This window comes from Epargyreus clarus, unplaced genomic scaffold (genome assembly GCF_041222505.1).
Source record: "Epargyreus clarus isolate Ecla_fem2 unplaced genomic scaffold, WU_Ecla_fem_2.2 ptg000016l, whole genome shotgun sequence".
NCBI lineage: Eukaryota > Metazoa > Arthropoda > Insecta > Lepidoptera > Hesperiidae > Epargyreus > Epargyreus clarus.
In genome coordinates this window covers 1,177,501-1,201,897 of record NW_027332224.1, presented here as the reverse complement: position 1 = coordinate 1,201,897, position 24,397 = coordinate 1,177,501, and the positions used below count along the sequence as shown (strand labels likewise).

Below are 24,397 nucleotides of genomic sequence, written 5' to 3'. Positions count from 1 at the left end.
GTAAGCGAAGTCTGATTATAATTTTATGAATGGTGATCTGAAATATAATTACCCACCCTCCCAAAATCAAAACCCATACTGCAACAATAAGAACAAGAGTCTCCTAGATATAGACAGCATGCATATTATCAAGGAGACTAAGTTGGAAATGATAGACTCTAAATTAAGTGAGGAATCCGGAGCTGTCACTGTCATACGCAGTGTCAGTGGTCTTTAAACTTTTTTTGTTTTTAAAGGCTAAACAATCGCGATGCCGACGAGTGGGAAGAAGGATACTACATTGTAATTCTCAATTATATTTCAGATCACCATTCATAAAATTATAATCAGACTTCGCTTACAGGTAAGCTCGTCTAATTTTCAATTATTTATCGCAGTTATTAACATGCTCTAACGATGAAGAAAAACATTTTGTGCAAAACTACATACCTAAGAAATTCTTTTAAAAAAATCTCAAAGGTATGTGAAGTCTACCAATACGCACTTGGCCAGCGCGTTGGACTATGGCCTAATCCTTCTCATTCTGAGAGGAGACCCGTGCGCAGCAGTGGAACAGTAATTGGTTGATGATGATGTTTTTCCCTTCCAGTATTCTTGAGAGTGAGGTCAATAATTTTGGAACCATTTCAAAGTTCAATTATTTAATTTGCATATTACGTAACCATTTTGGATCTCATGTTTTATTTATTTTGGCTAGGAATTATGTGCTACAGCGTCCGTGGCACCGTTTAGGAAACTAGAATCTAGATTAGAATTCTTTGGATCGAAAGGTTATTTATTATAATATAGGAGTAGCAGACGTGCATGCAGTCCACCTGGTGGTAAGTGGCTACTGCCGCCCATGGACATCTGTAATCAACCCTACATAGGATTGTGTATTCCTACCTGAGGTCGGCCACAGATGCGCCGCTACCCCTGATGATTAAGCTGGAACGCCTCGGAAAAGTATGTCTCCCTTGCCACACCCTTCAAACCAGAATACAGTAGCGTTTAACACTGCTGTTATGTAACAGAAATAGGTGTAGCGGTGGTGCCGCCGGAGTCAACCCACACTCACACGAAGACTAATACACTAACACCCAGACCCAGCACAGATATATAAATTCATCATTTAGATATCTGTCTGACCGGGGATCTACCCGGGACCTTCTGCGCGTTAGACCGGTATGGAGACCACTCCGTCACGCGATTTTAAAGGTACCGATTGACAAGTTACCAAGGGATCGATACGGAAGCACCCTTAAAATACCTCAGAGGACACTTATAACACCCACAATAGGTTTTCGAGAGGTTATATGAGGCCTCAAGAGGTGTTCTAACTGTAAGAATAGCACGTGCAACCTTCCAATCAATAATATTGAAGTATTGAGTCTCGCTATCAGTATCCTTAACAAGTTTGTAAGCATTTCTCAAAAATTTCAATTTTTGAAGGTGGTAGAACTCTTTGTGGTAAGACTCCGGCGGCACCACCGCCGCACCTATTTCTGCCTAATAACAGCAGTGTTAGACGCTGCTCCGGTTTGAAGGGTGTGGTAAGGGAGACATACTGTTCGGAGGCGTTCCAGCTGAATCCTCAGGGGTAGCGGCGCATCTGTGGCCGACCTCAGGTAGGAATATCTAATCCTATCTGGGGTTGATTACTGTGCGGCGGTAGCCACTTATCACCTGGGACTGTATGCTTGTTTCCAATTCCCATATTATATAAAAAAGAGAGGTTTTTTTCGTTGCGTATATTTTTTATGTATGTCCAGTGATTCAAACATGATCGACATGATTCAAACACCATTGTATGCTAGTTTCACAGGGGTCCCATTTCGTGGAAATTTGAAAATTTTGTATTTTGCTGACTTGACTTTCCTATGGCTGTACCGATTTTGTTTGGGATAAATATGTCAATTTCGTATCATCATTGGTTTATTATAAGGTAATGTCTCACTGCTGGACTGAGTCCTTGAGGATTCAATGGCTCAAAGTCTACTATGCTGGCCATGCACGGATTTGTAGACATCGCTTAGTTTCGATAACATTATGAAGACTTTATTACAACTAGCGATGAATACTTGCCGGAATTTGTTGAGAAAATATAACGCGAAATTTAATCCAATTACAAATTAAAAAGACTTCTCAAGTTTACCTTTCATGAAAAGCATATACCTACATTCACCTTGTAATTAAAACTAAAGTTCATTCACGAACGAGGCGACTCCATATTTCCTAGCTTAGTTGGCTGAATGCGATAGCCACGTCACATATGCGCCGCGACCAGCCGGCGATACACGTTCGTTCGAAATTTAAAAATTAAACGGCCAAGGTCGACCGCGTCGTATTTTTTATCTGTGCCACGGCGAAATTGGCGCGCATTTTGACTTCGTACGCATTTTATGGTTCGAGTGATATAAATGTTGTTATTTAGTGTTAGTGCTGTGTTGTGTTGAATTGTGAAGTTTTTAATACCGTTTAATAGGTTTAACTGTGTGTTTATGTGGAAAAAGTGACTAAAAACGAAATATTGTAATTACAACGTGTTATAAAGGGAAATCGTAAATTACTGCAACTTTTACGTGTTTGTAAACAGAGTTCTGTTACGAATGAAAGTTTTTATTAATCCAGATTTAATAATGATGTAAAAACGCGTTTGAAGTAAGAATGGTATATTTATATGTTTATGTAGGTTTAAAAAAAAAGTATAAAATAATATTCTGGCGCGATTTTAAAAATATTCAGATTCCATAGTGTTGTAAAAATATTTTTAAAACCGGTAAATTATTTTCATAACAATCGGTAAAATTTATTTTCGTTACTTTTTTTCTTTTTATTTGCAGGATGTGTTGTTATTGGATTAATTTTTTTAATTCTTCAAAATCAATATCTATTACGTTTTATTTCAAACAATACAACTCCTAAAGTTGCATAGAAAGTTTTCTTTAGATTTTAGGATTGTAGAGCGAAATGCTGTGTTGTATGCATTTAGTTCTTTGACATTATTATTATATTATTTACTCTTTATTGACCATGTTAAAAACAATGTGGTACAAAAGGCGGACTTAATGCTAAATAGCATTTTCTCCCAGTCAACCTTAGGGATGAACCAGAAAAAGAAAAATTGAAGGCATTAGTTTTAGTTTAACATTTTGTCAATGCGGTATACTGTATTCATAACGTATTCTTATATGATTTATCTAGTAAAAACCTTTTTAGCTCCCAGTAGCACTCTAGAAGTTTATAGGCTGTCGGTTTTACGGAAGTTCATAAATAAATTACTATGAAAGGTTTATTAAGTGAGGTACATAAGAGCTCTAGTTAAAAAACGGTGATGTTCTAGTGTTGCGAATGTCTAGGCGACACTCACCACTTACTATCAAGTGCCTCTCGTATCTTATTTCAAGGTTCTGATTTTTTTTATATACTGAAACGTTGAAAGTCAATTGAAAATCGGTTTTTAGTCCAATACCGGTTTTATGTGTAGATCCCAGGTTTGATTTTAGAGTAGATGGATTTTATGATGAAGATATGTCATTTGTGTTGTGTGTCTTTGTGTTTGTCTTCTCTGTGTGTTCACTTCACATGGTGAAGAATTTGACCCGTTTCAAATGTAGGGAAATTCTTTCAAAATAACTGAAGTTATGTGGTGCGTAATCTTTTATATAAAATTCTCGTGTCACAATGTTAGTTAACGTACTCCTCCGAAATGGCTTTACCGATTTTCACCAAATTTTATATGCATGAATATGCATATAAAATTGTAGGTCTGAGAATCGGCTACTATCTACTTTTCATACCCCTAAGTGATAAGGGTTGTTCATCTTTAACATTTTTTTATTTATGTGGCAACACAACGTTTGCCGGGTCAGCTAGTATGGTATATATTTAATTCATATAAATCAATTCCATGTAATTTAATGAGGCTGTCGTTATGAGCATTTCGGTCTCACTACAGTACTGGTACTGAAATGGGTCTCCTCTCAGGGTGAGAAGGGTTTAGGTCATAACACTTCTAACACACTTCTGTTTTCTTTATTCAGCGATAATTAATATCCAACGCGGCTTCAAATTTATTAAATTAATCAATAATAAGGCGTTACATGTAGGCCTCAGGGATAACAACTCACCTGTGGCCGACCTTGATTAGAAATCTGGTCTTATCTGGGGCTAGTTACGAGGGTAGCCACTGACGATCAGATGGACTGCATGCTCGTTAGCTACTTCTGTATTATAAAAAAACAGCGCCACCTATCGGGTTCAAAAGTATCCTATATTTCAAGCTGAACCCTACCATCGATACATATTACATACTCTCAAACATTGAGATCAGTTGAGCGGTTTCAGAGATTAGCGTGTACGAACGCAGGGGCACGTGATATACCTATGTATTTACTTCAAGATTTCGATATTAGGGAGATTATTCAAAACATTTTAATATAAATAAACTATAAATAATAAAGTGGAAGCTAGTATCTGCCGTCGACATATTCTGTTGTTACATGCAATTAAAAATATTCTTTCTGCACTCACAGCCGAGGATTTCTTATGTCGTGGTGGCCACACGGCTCGTCAAAAGTAATGATATTTTCATCTTAAAAGTAAAAAAAAGTGCAATATGATTGAGTTACAGGCCCTCTGTGTCCAAGCCCTGGAATCAAACCCTGACCCACGCCAGGTCAAATGCAACATTATGCGGTATTGTATGCGCTAGTGTTGTGCGGCCGGCTATCGATTTTGTTTCCGCGAAGTGGGCGAGTGGTGACGGTTTTTCTTTTTTCTTTTAATTGCAAGTTGCATTTCTTTTTTAAGTACGTTATTTGAAAATGCCTATAATGTGAGTTAGGTTTTTTTTTTATAAAATAGGAGTAGCGGACGAGCATGCAATCCACCTGATGGTAAGTGGCTACTGCCGCCCATGGACATCTGTAATCAACCCCAGAAAGGATTAGATATTCCTACCTGAGGTCGGCCACAGATGCGCCGCTATCCCTAAGGAATAAGCTGGAACGCCTCGGAAAAGTCTGTCTCCCTTACCACACCCTTCAAACCGTAACACAGTAGCGCCTAACACTGCTGTTATTAGGTAGAAATAGGTGTGGCGGTGATGCCGCCGGAGTCGAACCACAAAGGGTTCTACCACCTTCAACCCCATCAACTGTCCCACTGCTGGGCACGGGGACTTGATTGAGGGAGGTCATAGTCCTCAGTTCTGGACCGAATGCTGTGCAAGTCGATAGATTTCGTATATGCAAAACTTTCAGAACTTTTATAAGACTCAGGCATGCAGGTTTTCTCATGATGTTTGCCTTCAACTTTATAGCATGTGATAATTTATTTCTAATCGCACTTTGAAAGTTATATTTAGCCGTGGAAAAAGAGAGATGAGATGGAAAACGAGAGATGATAACCTCGGACGCGAACTTAGGAACCTTCGACTTATAGGTCGAGTTTCAACCCCGACTATCGCCGTCGTTATGTTATTTTGTTACTTCTGTGTACTTAATCTGTAAAAAAAAATCAACTTTCTATGTATTACAGTTTGAAAGATAGAGCACTGTGACAGACGGATAGATGTAGTAGTAATAGGGGTATAAAATAACTAGCTGATCCGGCGAACGTTGTGTTGCCATATAAATAAAAAAATGTTAAAGGTGAACAACCCTTATCCCTTAGGGTTATGAAAAATAGATAGTAGCCGATTCTCAGACCTACTCAATATGCATCTAAAATTTGGTGAAAATCGGTAAAGCCGTTTAGGAGGAGTATGGTAACTAACATTGTGACACGAGAATTTTATATATAAGATAAATAAATAAACAATAACAAAATTATATGAACATACGAGTAGGTACTACCATAATATATGAAAACAACCTTGAAGGTTCTAGAAGTATTAAGTAAATCGAATGCGACTAAAATCGATTAGGTACACTTGATAAGGCCTGGTTAGTTATAGCTAGTTCTTTCTCACTATTGCTTATCTTATCGTTGCACGTGGCGCAGTGGTCGCCATACTACACTATGGAGAAAGTTCAGGGTTCGGCCCCGGTTAAAAATAAAAAGAAAATGATTTCTGTTCTGAGTTTAGGTGTTTGTGCAATTAGTTAGTTTCAGAATTTACTAAAACCTCTGTGGTACGACTTCAAAGCGACCACCATCACTGCGACACCTATATCTCACTAATAACAGCTGCTGTGTTCTGAAAGAAAGTTATTTACATACATACGTAACCTTGTGTAAAGCTTTTAGGTATTTACACACAAAACCCACAATTATTTGAGTGTAAAATATAGCCTATATCAGTGTCTAAGTTATTATGTTAATACTAGCTTTTACACGCGGCTCATTCCCTCGGGAACAGTGCTTTTTTCGGGATAAAATTTACCCTATGTCCTTTTCTGAACCCCTGACAAAGTGTGACAATTTCATGACAATCGATTATGTAGTTACATCGTGAAAGCGTAACAAACAAACAAACTCACATTCGCATTTATAATTTTTCCTTTCCAATATGCTCCAGAGCGCATAAATAAACATTTTTTCTCCAAATAAGTTAAATTACACAGACATTTCAATGCCAATGCTCTGTATAAAACTTGTTTCAGTTTAACTATAAAGTCTTTGCGAATACAGCATTTAATATTGTCAAATATGGGTCAAGTTTGTATATAAAGTGCCCGTATCCTACGCTGCGAGGTTATGGCGCGCGATGGAACAACTAATCACTAGTTGACGTAATTATCTCATGATGCTTACTGTTTTGCTGTTATCTCTCTGCTAAATGTTAGTTTTGTATTTATAATGTTAGTTTCGCGTTTGAATTGGACTTGAAATGTCATTTAGTCTGAAAATGATGCACAGGAGATGAATATGACACATAGGAGTTCAAAATGATACATAGGGGACGAAAATGACATTTGGGATTCGACAATGACATAAAGGAAATGAAAATGGCACATAGGAGATGAAAATGACATTTAGGAGATAAATATAACATATACAAGATGAAAATGACGTAATTATCTCACGATGTTTACTGTTTTGCTGTTATCTCTCTGCTAAATGTTAGTTTTGTCTTTTTAATGTTAGTTTTGCGTTTGAATTGGAGTTGAAATGTCATTTAGTCTGAAAATGATGCATAGGAGATGAAAATGACATATAGGAGTTAAAAATGACACATAGGAAATGAAAATGACATTTAGGAGTTTAAAATGACACATAGAAAATGAAAATGACATTGAGGGGATAATAATGACACGCAGGAGATGAAAATGACAATTAGGAGTGGAAAAGGACACGTAGGAAATGAAAATGACATTTAAGAGTTAAAAATGACACATAGGAAATGAAAATTACATTTAGGAGTTTAAAATGACACATAGAAAATGAAAATGACATTGAGGTGATAATAATGACACGCAGGAGATGAACATGACTTTTAGGAGTTGAAAATGACACGCAGGAGATGAAAATGACATTTAAGAGTAGAAAATGACACGTAGGAAATTAAAATTATGTATAGAGGATAAAAAGGGCACGTCTGTGATGAATATGACATAGATGAGATGACGTTAAGGGAATGAAATGGTATGTAAAAGGAGATTTTTTTGTGTGGGTGGCTACTTCTTCGTTAACTTGTAAACGTGTCGGCACGGCAACAGCCGGTCTAACCCGCCTTAATGTATCACATCAAAAAGCGTCTAGTCTACACAAACTTTTCAAGCCATTAACTATGCAAGCATTGTATAATATTCGCATGACGTGACGTTAAACATACAATGGATATTTTGAGCAATTACAGCCTCCGTAACCTTTAAAATCTGCTCACGTCATCTGATAATACTCGTAACATGAGATGTGACGTCACGTTTCATAACCAGTCACGTGCGTGGCGGTGGCTTAAAGACTAGATGTTGAATATATTTAGGCTTAAATATCATTCTAAAGGTAGTCATAGCTTTGTGGTTAAGAAACTCGGCCTCTCGATCGAGGGGTCACAGGTTCAAATCCCAGGCACGCACCTCGCATTTTTAAAAGTTATGTGCGTATTTAGAAATTAATTATCACTTGCTAAACGGTGAAGGAAAACATCGTGAGGAAACCTGCATACCTGAGGGATTTATAAAAAAAATCTCAAAGGTATGTGAAATCTACCAATACGCACTTGGCCAGCGCGGTGGACTATGACCTAATTATGAGAGGAGACCCGTTCCCAGGGGGACAGTAATGGGTTGATGATGATCATTCTAAAGTTGGATATTCACGAGCCGCATGTCGGAGTAGCTGCTATGCGGTATGACACGCAATGGGTTCTGGGTTCGATCCCCGGTCAGACAGATGTTTAAATTTTGAAGTATATTTCTGTTCTGGTGTTTTTGTATTCGTATTTGTGTGTGAAAGAGGTGGTATTTAAAAAACTCACACATCTTAATGCCGTGTTTTTGTTTGATGGGTGTGGCAAGGGAGGGTGTCTAGACTTATAAGAGGCGTTACAGTTAGACCTTAAGGGTATCTGTGGTCGACCTCAGATAGAATCTAAGTCGACTTGGTATATTAAACAGGGGTCCATCTTAAGACAGTCACACATACGTTGCTACTCCTGTGGATAAGATAGTCGCCTAAAATAAGTCAGTCGGTATCCATACCCACATAATCTTTTTTTTTATAATATAGGAGTAGCAGGCGATCATACAGTCGACCTGATGGTAAGTGGCTACTGCCGCCCATGGACATGTATAATCCACCCCAGATAAGATTAGATATTCCTTTTTTTTTTTTTTTTTTTTTTTTGTTTTCGAGGGGGAAACCTTCAAAAGGTACCCAGTGTCGTAGGAGCGACATGGGGTTATGTGGGATTCTTACCGCACTAAAACCCCCCCGGTGGCCGTCCTCAGCGTTGCCAAGAGGACTCCGGGATCTCCTACGGAACGCAACCGGAGTCCTCTGAACGCGTTGCCCCTTCGGGCTCCTCCTAGGTGAGCGTCAAGTCTCACCACACCGTCTGGTGTTTACGACGGTATGCGACCACTCATACCGCCGTCCTTCCCGGAGTTGCTTGCTGGACGGCTCGACCTCCCAATCTTGCCGCCCGCAACCCCGGAAGCCCCCTTTTAGTCGCCTCTTACGACAGGCAGGGGATACCGTAGCCCTATTCTAGTCCCGGGACTACAGGGACAAAGATTAGATATTCCTACCTGAGGTCGGCCACAGATGCGCCGCTACCCCTGAGGACTAAGCTGGGACGCCTCGGAAAAGTCTCTCTCCCTTACCACACCCTTCAAACCGGAAAACAGCAGCGCTTAACACTGCTGTTATTAGGTAGAAATAGGTGTGGCGGTGGTGCCGCCGGAGTCGAACCACAAAGGGTTCTACTACCTTCAAAAACATAATCAACTGCTTCACGTTAGAAATAGGCATATATCACTCGAATGTAGGTTATGTATACGTTATACGAAATCTGGGTTATAAAAACCGGTACTGGGCCGTGGAAACTCATTTGTCGTGGCTGTCCTAGCTTAAGAATGGGAATTCAGACACGCTCGCAAGCCCACTGAATGAATTGTTGTATGTGGTGTTGCTTATGAGAATAACATGTAGAGTGCCGCGGTTTGAAAGGTTCTTTATACTAAGTTTGAGATTTCAGATAACCAAAAAGAACTGGATAATTAGGCTTTTGCGTTTTAAATGGAAACGTATGCTCAGCAGTGGGCAAATAACGGGATGATAGTGATGATGATATTAGAGAAGTCATCAACCTATTGCTGTTCCACTGCTGGGCACGGGTCTCCTCTCAGCATGTGGAGGATTAGGTTAGGTTAGGTTAGGTTAGTGGCCAAGTGCGTATTGATAGATTGGTAGATGATATTTAATTCATTGTCAACCCTTTATTGTCCCACTGCTGGGCAAGGGTCTCCTCTCAGCATGAAGGATTAGGCCATAATCCACCGCGCTGGCCAAGTGCGTATAGGTAGGCTTCACATACCTTTGAGAACTTTTTTTAAAGATTTTTAGGTCAGGAAACTTGCATTTCCTCACGATGTTTTCATAATACTGAAGTACCTTAAAATAGCCAATGTGGGTTATTGAAACAGTTGAACCATAAAAAGTTGGAATGAAAATCCAAATGGACGCTCTCTGCCGGCCCATTGAATGCATTGTATCGTTTGTAGGCACCCTCGCAATGAACCACCCGACTATGAACATATTAACTATCCGTGCCCCGTGGTTTTACCTGCGTTTAACAATCTGTAGACATAGATAAAATTGAAGTTTCTGTTTGTAATCTATGTTGTAATGTTAAAATAATTATAGTTTAAAAAATCTATGCTACGCCACGCTAAAATCGCACAAGGAAAATCGTTAATCCTACCGAACCTTATGATGTGAATAGGATGAAATTTAAATCGTGTATTATAATCGGTTCTTGATAATTGTTTAAAATTTTAAATTAATCGCACTGTTAAAAGTGGGTAAAAATCGAGTTCAAAGATTCCGTTAGATACATGCATACAGGTCAAGCTAATAAAAGCGTGGTAATAACAGCTTTTTTAAATAATACTCACTGAAGACTTACCTATATACGGTAATTTTTACAAAAACTAAACGATATACGGAACTTGTAAAAAGAAAAAAAAATATATAAGTAACATTTTTGTCTGTCTGTTCCGGCTAATTTTCGATACGGCTGGACAGATTTTGACGAACTTTCACTGTCAGTTAGTTGATATTATAAGGAGTAACTTAGGTCTTTTTTATTAGAAAAATAATTAGGGTACCGCGCAAAAACCTATGAAATGAACACATTGATGTGTGATTTATTATTATATTCTATTATAGGATATGTTATAACTCGAGCCTATTCTGAATATGTGCAAATTTTCAATTTTCTTCGCTCTGTTAAATTTGCGTGAAATATCGATTTTCATCGCGAGCGTAGAGTTGATTGTAGATTCTATTGTTTTTATGGCTACGTTTCTTTTCATGTGTAGATCAAGTAACGAAATAGAGTGCTAATTCAAGATACTTATATGTTTTGGGGATCATCGTCGAAATGATCGAATGTCGAAGCGATCGATTGGTTGTCGATCTTTGTTCTTGATCAACGTCATGGTGTGATAGTTTTGGCTGTTCATTGTGTGTTTTTTTTTATGAGTTGATAGGCATCCGCTTGGCCTCGATCTCGCCTGATGGTAAGCTTCGATGAGGCCCTAAGATGTGCCACGCTTGCCTAGAAGTAGCCTATTCACTCTTGATTTGAAGACTCCTAGATTATATTTGTCGGGAAACACAGAAGCCGGCAGGGCATTCCACTCGTTGGCGGTTCGTATTAAAAAAGACGAGGCAAAACGTTTCGTACGAACCAAAGGAAGGTCGACTTGATAGGGGTGGTAGCCTGCCGTGCATCTGGACGTCCGAAGATATAATTACCGGTCGGATAGGAAGTTTTTCCAATGTTCATTGACACACTCAAATACTATTAAGTTAAGATTAAAACTACTTCGCAACAATCCGCTACAAATATGTATGATGGTATATATTTTAAACCATACAGTATGTATGGCTATATGTATGTATGTATGGCAGTATGTATGGTAAAATATATACCATCATACATATTTGTAGCGGATTGTTGCGAAGTAGTTTTAATCTTAACTTAATAGCATGGATTTCCGCAAAGTAACGCCTGATACAATTAACTACACTCAAATACAAATTATACACAAACATTCACATCTAGATTAGAAACGTTGTTAACGTTAAAGTTATTCTATGTAATGCAAAATCGAAACGGGAGTACGGAACAACTCACCTTTCGATCAGTTTGGGCGGGGATTGAACCTGGGACTGTGTGTCAGACGGTATGGTGCCCACTCGGGTCGCCAAACTGCTCGTTTACAAGTTCTATTATAGTCCGCGCCAAACTGCTAGTCCGCTCTGAAGTTGTTGCGAGCAGGTGTAGTCATACAATTTGCTATGTCAACGCAATTCATTTCTATATTCAGAGCGGACTAGCAGTTTAACGCGGACTATACTATTATAAATAACGTACCTACACAAGAAATATGCAATACTTTGTACATACATTTCATTACCGAAGTTTAAAGGAACAGTTATTTTGGTTCGGTTTACAAACGTTGGGTAAATCTGGGTCGGTTATAAAGGTACTGTTTGGTATCGCTCGGTCGTTCATCATATCGCACTATGAGCTGAGCTTACTACATTATGTATCAACATCTTCGATACTCTGTATGATGTTGGCTTTGAAGGACAATTTCTTCAGACGAGTCGTGTAGCGAAGCGGTCGCAAAGGTTCCGAGTTCGATCTCCGGTTAGACAGACATCTGAATGATGAATTTGGTTATCTATTCTGGTGGTGTTTGAGTATTCGTCTTTGTGTATGTCAATGGCACCCAAGACAGGGAATTCTAGTGTGAGGCTGTGAGTACTGGGTATGTCGTAAGAGGTGTGAGAGGATCTATTACTGTCCTGCTGGACACGGGTCTCCTCTAAGAATGAGTACTGTTTTAGGCCATAGTCCACCGCGCTGGCTAAATGCGTTTCGGTAGAATTCACACACACTTCAGAAAGCTTTGAAAATTAGGGCGTGTAGGTTTTTTCACGACGATTTCCTTCACCGTAAGCAAGTGATATATTTTTTTTTATAATATAAGAGTAGCAGATGAGCATGCAGTCCACCTGATGGTAAGTGGCTACTGCCGCCCATGGACATCTGTAATCAACCCCGGATAGGATTAAGTATTCATACTTGAGGTCGGCCACGGATGCGCCGCTACCCCTGAGGACCGCCTCGGAAGCTCGAAGAAGCGGAACACCTCGGAAAAGTCTGTCTCCCTTACCACATCACCACCACCACCACCACCACCAATGGTTTTTAAAAAGAATTACCACTTTTAAGTGATAATTCTTTTTAAATACGTACATAATTTCGACTACAATACAATCATACATACATACGCTCGAAAAACATGGAAGGTAATGTGCTGTCGGGTAAAAATAGAAAAACATTAGTTAGTCCCTTTTCACATGTTTGTTTGTTAATTAACAATATTTCTGTATTCATTTTTAACCACGCTCTCAAAGGTACAAAGTCTCCGTAAATGCGAATAGAGGTTATTTCTTTGTGTCATTTTAACATTAATTTGCTAGTGCAATATCTAATGTTAGCGGTTCATAGAAGGCACTCAACCATACTCACCTTTGCCATTTTAAGTTGGAGTCTGTTGTGAGTAGTCTGTATAGTCGTTGCGGGTGGCAAGAGTGGGAGCTCAAACCGTCTAGCAAGCGACCCCGGGAAGGACAGCGGTTTTTGTGGTCGCATATCGCTGTAATCACCAGGGGATGTGAGAGGAGCGTAAATTGCTCCCCCCAGGGCAGAGCCCGATAGAAGGGCATCGCGTTCCCATCGCATCCCGGAGTTCTCCACCAAACGCTGAGGACGGCCACCGGGGGGGTTTTGGTGCGGTAAAAATCCTACATACATAATCCGGCGTCACTCCCATGGCGTCGGGTACCTTTTGATGGTTTCCCCTCGTCTACAAAAAAAAAAGGGTAATCTGTATAGTTACCAAACTGCTAGTCCGCTCTGAAGTTGTTCCGAGCAGGTGTAGTCATACAATTTGCTATGGCGAGATTCATTTCTATATTCAGAGCGGACTAGCAGTTTTACGCGGACTATACTTGAGTCTATTGTGGGTCTTATGTATTAGAAACTAGGTTATATATACGGCTGTACTCGCCCTCCGAGGTCGATGACGTCGATTCGTCAGTCGTACCTTAAAAGTTTTCTTTATCTATCCTACGGGAACGGTACTGTTTTCGGGATACAAACAACCCTATGTTCTTTTCTGAAGGTCTACTTAAGGTGAAGGTTTAGTTAAGGCGTGAAAGTGTAACAAACAAACATACAAACACATTCGCATTTATAATATTAGTTAGGATTAATTATCACTAACGGTGAAGGAAATACTGTGATCATGTCCAGACAGCGGTCGTGCTCCGAGAGTCTCAGTTCGGAGCTTGTATACAGGGTGAATTTTTCAAACGGGCCTTCAGGGCCAAATTCGAAACTACAAGGATTAGCGAAAAATGCTGAAAGGAGTTACGAGGCCGATTTTGATAAAAACTAAAACTGCATCATTAGTTTTTTAAAATATCTTTTACCTTAGCCGGGAATCGAACGAGTTCATTTTGAAAAAAATTACACCCTCTATATTATTCCACTATCTGATAGTGTCGCTTTTAAGGATCAAATTCTGGGAAGTAATGTTATGTGACAAATTAAAGGAAAAGGAAAATTTTGAAGAAAATACATATTTTTCATACATTGGCATCCTAATCCTTAAGGATTATCTATAATAAAAGATTTATGTATAATTCTTTAGAAACATACATAAGTCATTGAAGAATTTGTTGGTTAATAAACTAATTATTTGATGTTATGACCATGACATACGGCTTAGTATGAGAAAGTAATAGTTTGGCAAATAAGTTACAGCCGTTTTTAGAATTATTTTTTTAATTAAAAAAGATAACTGATTAACTAGTAAATTCTTATTGTTTACAACTTCGTTTAAACGTTAAATATGATTTTCTATATCTCTTTGTTTAGTAATCACTCTGATTTGAATCGAAAAGGTCATTCTCGCAAACTGTCAACTTTACATCTGTATTAATCGAAACTCCGCCCATAGCAAGTTAAATCTATTATAACGGTCCTTAAAATAACCTTAATTAAGTCGGACATAAAAATATAAATTCTTGGAGAACAAAACGTCCACTTTCGAATGATTTGAAATATTGAACCAAAAAAAATTGTTAATACGCGAAATGTTTAAATTGATGAATGGCGGGAACTTAACTGCCAAATTAATATGAAAAAATATGTGTTTTCTTAATATTGAGGCTTTTCCTTTAGTTTGTCATTTATCATTACATCCCAGATTTTGATCCTTATAAGCAACACTATCAGATAGTGGAATAATATAGAGGGTGTATTTTTTTTCAAAATGAACTCGTTCGATTCCCGGCTAGGGAAAAAGTTATTTAAAAAAGTAATGATGCAGTTTTAGTTTTTATCAAAATCGGCCTCGTAACTCCTTTCAACATTTTTCGCTAATCCTTATAGTTTCGGATTTGGCCCTGAAGGCCCGTTTGAAAAATTCACCCTGTATATGTAAGATGTTGAGAAAACTTCGATAGCGTGTTTCAGAAAGCGCCATCTCTTGAAGAATTGCGCGATGTCCCCACAAAGTTTGTTCCTTGTTTTTTTTTGTTTACGAGGGGGAAACCTTCAAAAGGTACCCGATGACGTGGGAGCGACGCCGGGTTATGTGGGATTTTTACCGCACTAAAACCCCGCCGGTGGCCGTCCTAAACGCTTGGTGGAGAACTCCGGGATCTCCGACGGAACCGGAGTCTTCCAAGTGCGATGCCCCGATCGGGCTCTGCTCTGGGGGAGCAGTTTTCGCTACTCCCATACCATGTAGTGTTTACGATGGTATGCGATCACACCTACCGCTGTCCTTCCCGGGGTCGCTTGCTGGACAGTTCGAGCTCCCTTGCCGCCTGCAACCCCGGAAGCCCCCTTCTAGTCGCCTCTTACCAAGGCAGGGGATACCGTAGCCCTATTCTAGTCCCGGGACTACTGGGACAACAATGTTTGTTCCCACTACAATATCTAATGTTAGAAACAGCACTCACTGAACTCACCTCTGACATTAAGCGATGGGTCTCTAGTGGGTGCTACACGTAATGTATGTGGGTGTCGCTTGGAATGGAAATAGATGCGTTATTTAATTATAGTTGCGAGTTTGTACCTTTGAAAATGTATTATTGTTCCAAATTTCTTGCAAAATTTTTTTAAGTCAAAGATAGTGGAGTTTGGATTTGAGTGGAACAGAACTTATTCCTGACTTTCTCTTGTCTCAGGAGTCGGTCAGTTTATTTTTCAACTAAATCTGTCTTGACTTACTCCGGACTTAGAAGGAAGTGAGTAAGTCAGAACTGACCTTAAATGTGACTCGCGGCTCCAGTTATATGTGTTTGCAGTTATAAACATTGGGATTTTAACGATTTTATAAGTTATAAATTAATATTATATTAGAAACCAAGTAAGAAATGTAATTTTATTCACGTTACTAAATTATGTAGATAGATCGATATATAAAAAAACGCTTTCTACACGCATAGCCTCACACTAGGATTCCCTGTGTCGTGGGTGCTATGTCTATAGCATAACCCAGAGACAAATACACAAACACCCAAACCTAGAAACAGAAACCTAAATTCATCATTTAGAAATCTTTCTGGACGGGGATCGAACCCGGGACCGGTCCGCCATGCGGGTTGTCATTTTATTTTCTTATATCTTGTTTTTTGTTAAAACTATTTTCACTACTATGGAATCTGAATTTAAAATAAGACGTATTCGTCTAAAGTTATACCAGAAATTGTATCAAGATTAGGAATCTATGTGATTAATACATCTACGGTATCGTAAAACGTGAATTGTAGATAAGGACAGTGCCAAAACAAAGACTGTATAATTAAAAAGTAGATAGGATATAAAAAATCAAAAATGCCGACGACAGGAATTTTGAAAAACACGATGAGCGAAGAAAGCAACCCTTCGTTGAAGAAACGACACTCTGTTATATCTGGGAGGAGTGATTTTTGTAAGTGACGTTAATATATACATATAAGGTACTTTAATACTAGTTAATTAGTTACCTTTGTGGTTCGACTCAGGCGGCACTACCGCCACTCCTATTTCTGCCTCATAACAGCAGTGCTAAGCGCTGCCGTGTTCTGGTTTTTGGGACGGTAAGGGAGACATGCTTTGCATTTCCAGCTTAGTTCCCAGGGGTAGCGGCGCATCTGTGACCGACCTCTGGTAGGAACACCTAATCTAATCCTATCTGGGGTTGGTTACGGCTGTCCATGGGCGGCAGTAGCACTTACCGTCAAAAGTATCCTATATGTTAATCCAGGTTACATTCTGCCTGTGTACCAGATTTCATTCAAATCCGTTCAGCCGTTTTTGCGTGAAAGAGTAACAAACATGCACTCATCCATCCTCGTAAACTTTTCATTTATAATATTACAGCCAGATAATTTTAAAAATATAAAGCATATTTTAAAATTTAAGACCCCTTTTCGAAATTTAACTGTAGTGGCAATGCTTCAATCGCTACAACTACTTCTGACTTATAATAGCAGTTATGCGCGTTTTTTTACAATATAAAAGTAGCCGACGATAATGCAATCCGCCTGATGGTAAGTGGTACTAGTACCCATGGACATCTGGGACAACCCCAGATAGGGTTAGAATCCTATCTGAGATCAGCCATATATGCACCGCTACCCCTGAGGACTAATGTGGAATGCCTCGGAAAAGTATGTCTCCCTTCCCAAACCCTTCAAACCAGAACACTGCTCTTAACACCTTGTTATAAGGCAGGTATAGGTGTGGCGGTGCACCACCGGAGCCGAACTACAGAAGGTTCTGACACCTTATAAATTTAATATGGGATCACATATACTCTTTCACTCACAAACACTAAGACACACACTCACACACACACACTCACTCACACGCACACACACTCATACTCACACACTCACTCACACACACACACACACACACACTCACTCACACACACTCACACACACACGCGCACACACACGCGCGCGCGCTAATATGAGTTGGACACGCTTTTAATTTAAGTAGTCATAATTCTTAAAACTATTTTTTTATATTTGTTTATTTGATTAATTTTTGTCCTGGTGATGAGCGGGGCACCCAGTAATACCGGGTTACCAACCCAGTACAGGGACCCTTGCGCCTTGTTTTGTATATAATTGTACTTTAATCAATAAAACATTTTTATTTTTATTTTATTTTAATTTATTATATTTTGCGTGCTACGGGCCGTGTACGATATGTACGATGTCCGATATAAATGCAATAACACTTGTTACTGTACCTATGTATAAATAAGTTAAACATGTGATACAAAAAGTTAGTTGTTAACCTCACCTAGTTAACCATATTAAGCGTTTAAGTTACCGAGATAAATATAAATAAAACTGGTTAAGTGAGAAGTGATATTTCGCCAATGTCGGCCACATGTGCTATATTTGACGATTAAGTTGGAACGTCTCACATAGGTAGCTCCCCCTTACCACACACTTCAGTCAGCATAACAGCGTGACACTGCTGTGATAAAGCAGAAACAGATGGTAGAATCTTATGTGGTTCTACTGTGGCGGCACCATCGACACACCTATTTCTGCCTAATAACAGCAGTGTTAAGCGCTGATGTCTTCTGGTGTGGTAAGGCAGACATACTCTTCAGCGGCATTGCAACTTACTCCTCAGGGGCGTATCTGTGGCCGACCTCAGATCGACATTCGGTCTCATCTGGGGTCGATTGCAGATGTCCATGTGCGGCAGTAGTTATTTAACATTATGTGGACTGCATGGTCATTTGCTACTTCTGCATTCAAAATAATAATTAAAATATCCGATGAGACAGACCTAAATTTACCCAAATTAGACTCTATTATGTGTCACTCCAGTGAGGCCATAATAATTAGACCAATGACAATAATATTAGGACCAATAAAAACCGCCTGTAAACATGGACTGCATATAAGTTGTGTAGCTTTGAATAAAAGTCTCAAAAGTCTCATAGACCTAAGTCTGGACACAGATCTCTTAAAAGAAGTGGGCCTAGTCCGATTTGGTAAACTTCACCTTTAAGACCTTTTGAATCTCTTGAGAGGCCGAATTTAAAAACTAATTTGCACCAACAATACATTTAGACCTGATCCAATCGAACGTCCACTCATAATTTATATAGGCCGTTTCACCATTTACAATCCAGGGTCGTCTTCCGACGAGGAGGAGGGAGTGCAGCCTCACGAGAAGGCGATCGCCGCCGGTCAGCCCTCCCCGCCCTACTGCGTGAGGAATGTGGAGCAACACGCCTTCGGGAGGCGAGAGATCGAGATCGCGGAGCAAGAGATGCCGGGCATCATGGCGCTGAGGGCCAGGGCGAAGGATGATAAGCCCTTGAAGGACGCTAAGGTTGGTTGAAGTTTGAGTAATTAATAGGGAATTTTATTGACGTTATGTGGATTACTTTGGTCTTTTACCGACCCAGAAGACTTGGTACTTTAAACAACATAAAAAAGTCTAAATCAGGGAATTATTTTAACTCAAAATGAATGTAGTCCATGTCCGTTTCAAAATTTGGATGAACCATCGTCATCTCATATGTTAATTCTGTCAAGCCGTTTGGGCTGTAAGTCGTGCCAAAGATTGAGACAGATATACAATACATACATATGCTCGAAACGCATTAACCTAGTCGGTAGGAAGATTACTGACGTCGAAAAGTCGGTTAGAAGGTGGCTGTGTTCTGGTTTGAAGGGTGTGGTAAGGGAGACATACTTTTCCGATGCGTTGCAGCTTAATCCTCAGAAGTAGCGGCGCATTTATGAACGACGTCAGGTCGAAAGCTAATCTTATTCAGGGTTGATTACAGATATCCATGGGCGGTAACCACTTACCACAAGCTGGATTGCATGCTCGTCTACTACTCCTATAAAAATAAAGATTACTTACATAGAAAAAAATGTGTTTCCATTGAATTGGGTAAACTAGTAGTTTGCAAATTGCCTACAAAGAAACACTCATTCAATTCCCACTTTACCGATTACGTATGAAATATTCAGCACCAGATTTCGTATGGAGATTTCCGAATAGAGGGAATGTTGAAATTATTCATAGGATTTACTGCCAAATCGAAATCGACGTTTGGCTGTACATGATAAATTGAATTAATTATACGTAGCCTAGATAATATTCGTGCTCTAAATTATTCTAGACTATGTGTAGTTTATTACCTACTAATATTATACAGAGGAAAACTTTGTTTGTTTGTTTGATAGTAATGAATAGGCTCAAAAACTACTGGACCGATTTTAAAAATTCTTTCACCATTCGAAAGCTACATTATCCACGAGTAACATAGGCTATATTTTATATGAAATGTATTTGATAAATAGATTTTGAGGCGGCACAAAGTTTGCCGGGTCAGCTAGTTACCTATATAGGTATGAATTTTGTTATGTGAAAAAGTTTCATACGCTGTTGTTTGAAAAACTCTTTCTTAGTGCCCATCCGAAAGGTGGTGGAAAGGGTTCTAAGGGCAAGTCTCTAAGGGTTCTCCGGAGTCGAACCAGGACCCTTACTGAGGCACTACTGCCACTATTTTAATAGTATATGCACCGTTATCCTCTCAATCTAAAGAGTCGTGGTAAGGGTGATACATTTTACGAGGCGTTTCAATATAGTCTTCTGATGTAAGAACGCATTGTGGTAGACGTCAGTTAGGACTTATTGACGGTTGATAACATGTCCATGCGCAGCAGTTGCCACTTGTCATCAGATGGACTGCATGCCCGCTTGGTACTGTCATATTATAAAAAGTAATCTAGGTTTGATTATAGATGTTCTTGAGCATTAATTGCCACGTACCATTAGGTGGACTGTTCCTTCGTTACTCCAAACTTTAAAAATGCACCAGGTATCATGTACGTTTGCTATTTCGAAAAAATGGGGGTAGCATGCTCGTCGTTTGTTATTTCAATAAAAAAACTAATTAAATTAATTAAAAATTAGCAGGATTCTACCTAATAACAGCTGTGTTAGGCGCTGCTGTGTTCCGGTTTGAAGGGTGTGGTAAGGGAGACAGACTTTTCCGAGGTGTTCCAGCTTAGTCCTCAGGGGTAGCAGCGCATCTGTGGTCGACCTCAGGTAGGAGTATCTAATCCTATCTGGGGTTGATAACAGATGTCCATGGGCGGCAGTAGCCACTTACCATCAGGTGGACTGCATGCTCGTCTGCTACCCTTCCATTATAAAAAAAAAAAATAATAATATCTTGAGCTCGTCAACCTTTGTCCCCAGATCGTAGGCTGCACACACATCAACGCCCAGACGGCGGTGTTGATCGAGACGTTAGCAGCTCTGGGTGCTACCGTGCGCTGGGCTGCTTGCAACATCTACAGCACCCAGAATGAGGTGGCTGCGGCGTTGGCGCACTCTGGTGAGTTGGTAGCAGGAACTTTAGTCTTGTAATTGCAGAGGTTTTGACCTGATATTTGTTCAATTTTTTTACATGTAATGTCTTTCGTTTCGGTCTAAGATGGTTATGCAAAAACCAATCGTAAAAAAATATCAAATGTCTTTAGTAAGTTTAGCGTCTACCTATTATTTTAACCTGTAATTTTTATGTATGGGTTACGAAGCCGTTATGGTTTCCTCTTAGTGGAGGAGGCCACTGAGAGGATACATCCACTCATATTATCTAAAACACTTAAAGTTTTTCCAAGGGACCTCGAAGCTCATTGGATTGCCGAAGGATACTGCAGTGTCCAACGCTAAAGCTTCTGTTATGGGGATAGGTTTGGGATAGGACCTTTTACCTTACACCCGGGTGATTTGAACACCGTTCAACATCTTCCGAAACAACTTGTTTTTATTTTCTTGTTTACTTTCGCATTCTATCACCTTAAAATAATTTAATTCCTCATTGCCTCCAGGTTACGCAATATTCGCATGGCGCGGAGAAAGTGAGGAGGCATTCTGGTGGTGCATCGACCAGTGCTGTGCGCCCAGCGCCGCGTGGCAGCCCAACATGATCCTGGACGACGGCGGCGACGCCACGCACCTCATGCTCAAGAAGCACCCCAGCTACTTCAAGCAGATCAAGGGTGAGTTTTAGTAACTCTTATGAGGTAATTGATGGGGATTTGAGGGTATATGAATGGCTTTTTGACTGTTCTTTTGGTGGTTTTTAGGTATATCCAAGGTGTTAAATGTTTTTTCGTCACCAAATCTATCGGTCTTTTGTTCCATCTATCGGTCTTTCGTACGGTCTTTTGGTTTGATTATCGATCTTTAATTCTACATGAGTTTTGACTGTCGATCCTTTTTTCTAACAAAGTTTCAGTCTTTACGTCTATCTTTTGGTCTATCCGTCGTTCTGCTTATAAAATCTATCGGTCTTTTGTTCCATCTATCGGTCTTTCGTTCGGTCTTTCAGTGTGTCAATCATGTTTTCGTTCCTTATTAAGCTTTATCATTTTTTTTGTTCTGCTTATCGTGGTCTTTCTATAGATGGAATTAATTTTCCATTGGATCGTCTTTCGATCTGTTGATTAATCGATGTATTTGTCGATCGATTGGTAATTGACCATCGGTCTATTCGTCGATTAGTCAACTAGTCCGTCGATTACCGCGTGGTATAGTGTAAGCGAGGAACGTTCTTATGGTGCATCGACCAGTGCTGTGCGCCAAGCGCCACGTGGCAGCCCAACATGATCCTGGACGACGGCGGCGACGCCACGCACCTCATGCTCAAGAAACACCCCAGCTACTTCAAGCAGATCAAGGGTGAGTTGGGGCACCTTCGATGGGGAAATCGACGGCTTGGGATGTTCAGAAGTGTCTTTCTGTCTGTTCTTTTGGCGGCCTTTTGGTCTATTCGTTGAGTTTTCCGGTATTCCGTCTCCAAATCTAGCGGTCTTTTGTTCCATCTTTCGGTCTCTCGTGCGGTCTTTTGTTCTTTCGGTTTGACTATCGAAATTTCGTTCCACAAGAGATTCAGTGTACACGTGTGCGGTTTGGTCTTTTGTTCCATCTGTCGATCTTTCGCTCGGTCTTACAGTTGTCAATCATGATTTTGTTCCATCTTTAGCTTTGTCAGTTGTTTGGTCTGCTAAACTCGGTCTGTCTGTATGTGTATTTGACTTTCAATTTGACCGTGTCTTTTGAATAATGGTCCATTCGTCGGACGTGGACTCAATAGGTATTTTGTTCCATCTATCGGTCTTTTGTTCTTTTTTTTGATCTTTCTGTTTATCTATCTGTTTTTGATATAACTATCAGTCTTTCGGTCTATTGGTTGTTCTGTTCGGTCAGTGTTGGTCTTTCGACTTATTTATCAATGTGACTAAATTATCTTTGAACTTTTTAGATATGAAACTATATTTTTGTCCACAGGTATAGTGGAAGAGAGCGTGACAGGTGTCCACAGGCTGTACCAGCTGAGCAAAGCTGGGAAGCTGTGTGTTCCAGCTATGAACGTAAACGCTTCGGTGACGAAGACCAAGTTTGACAACTTGTACTCGTGTCGGTCAGTTGATATTCTATAAATTTGGTATTTTCATTTTTTATAATATAAGAGGAGCAGACGAGCATGCAGTCCACCTGATGGTAAGTGGCTACTGCTCATGTTCATGGACATCTATAATCAATAAAATTATGTTTCTACCCTCAAAACTTTTTATAAAATTATGTTTCTACCCTCAAAACTTCTTATAAAATTATGTTTCTACCCGCAAAACTTCTTATAAAATTATGTATCTACCCTCAAAACTTTTTAAAAAAATATGTTTCTACCCTCATTTTGTTACAGTGAGAGTATAATCGACGCGTTGAAACGCAGCACGGATCTGATGTTCGGCGGCAAGCAGGCGGTCGTGTGCGGGTACGGGGAGGTCGGCAAGGGCTGCTGTCAGGCGTTGAAGGCGTTGGGGTGTGTGGTGAGTTTGTTTTGTTATTAGGGGTTGGGAAATTAGTAGGGGTTGATATGGGTTTTAAGATGGTCTTTAGGTCTGTGTTCATTGGCCAAGTGCGAGTCAATCTCGCACATTGAGGGTTCCATACCACCTGTTTTTTTTATATACGGAAGTAGCAGTCGAGCGTGCAGTCCACCTGATGGTAAGTAGCTACTGCTGACCATGGACATCTGTATTCAACCCCAAATAGGGTGACATTCCTACCTGAGGTCGACCACAGATGCGCCGCTACACCTGCGGACCAAGCTGGTACGCCTCGGAAAAGTATGTCTACCGTCAAACCAGAGCTGTTATTAGCAGAAATAGATGTAATTGTGACGCCAAAGTTGAATCTTTAAGGCCTTTATAACTTCAAATATCAATATTGTTGTTTGTACATAATATTCTGTCTCTCTTTGTTCAGGTGTATGTGACAGAGATAGATCCAATATGTGCTCTACAGGCGGCTATGGACGGTTTCAGAGTAGTCAAATTGAATGAGGTGAGATATTTTTTGATTAATTATACATAATTATGTAATGTTTTATTATTTTAATGTTATATTTGTGTAATTATATCAAAATTTTATTTGTATATATATACAGTTTGTGAGTTTAACATATTTGGGGGTAGTTCAAAATTTGTCCTAAATGTTAGTGTTACCATTCATTTTATTATCATTATACTTCAGCTTAAATGGGTAGAGTGATAGGTTTCAAATTTGTGTTGTGACGAAAAAAGTTTTGCAGTGAAATAAATGGGG

General features: G+C 39.6%; 1 protein-coding gene across 3 annotated transcripts in view; it reads left to right on the top strand.

Annotated features, from left to right (window-relative positions):
- The window catches only part of LOC140748744 (adenosylhomocysteinase-like 1), a 52,212-nt gene that overhangs the window by 22,502 nt on the left and 5,313 nt on the right, over positions 1 to 24,397 (top strand). Inside the window, exons 1-7 of one of the 3 annotated variants that reach the window (XM_073081605.1) lie at positions 16,452 to 16,676; positions 18,891 to 19,093; positions 20,981 to 21,119; positions 21,616 to 21,786; positions 23,078 to 23,210; positions 23,493 to 23,619; positions 24,059 to 24,136. In XM_073081605.1, the coding sequence (XP_072937706.1) occupies positions 16,580 to 16,676; positions 18,891 to 19,093; positions 20,981 to 21,119; positions 21,616 to 21,786; positions 23,078 to 23,210; positions 23,493 to 23,619; positions 24,059 to 24,136 (948 nt within the window). In that variant the 5' untranslated portion in view covers positions 16,452 to 16,579. Of the gene's footprint in view, positions 1 to 16,451; positions 16,677 to 18,890; positions 19,094 to 20,980; positions 21,120 to 21,615; positions 21,787 to 22,340; positions 22,469 to 23,077; positions 23,211 to 23,492; positions 23,620 to 24,058; positions 24,137 to 24,397 lie in introns of those variants that run through there. The other 2 variants (XM_073081604.1, XM_073081603.1) reach the window with 2 other exon arrangements.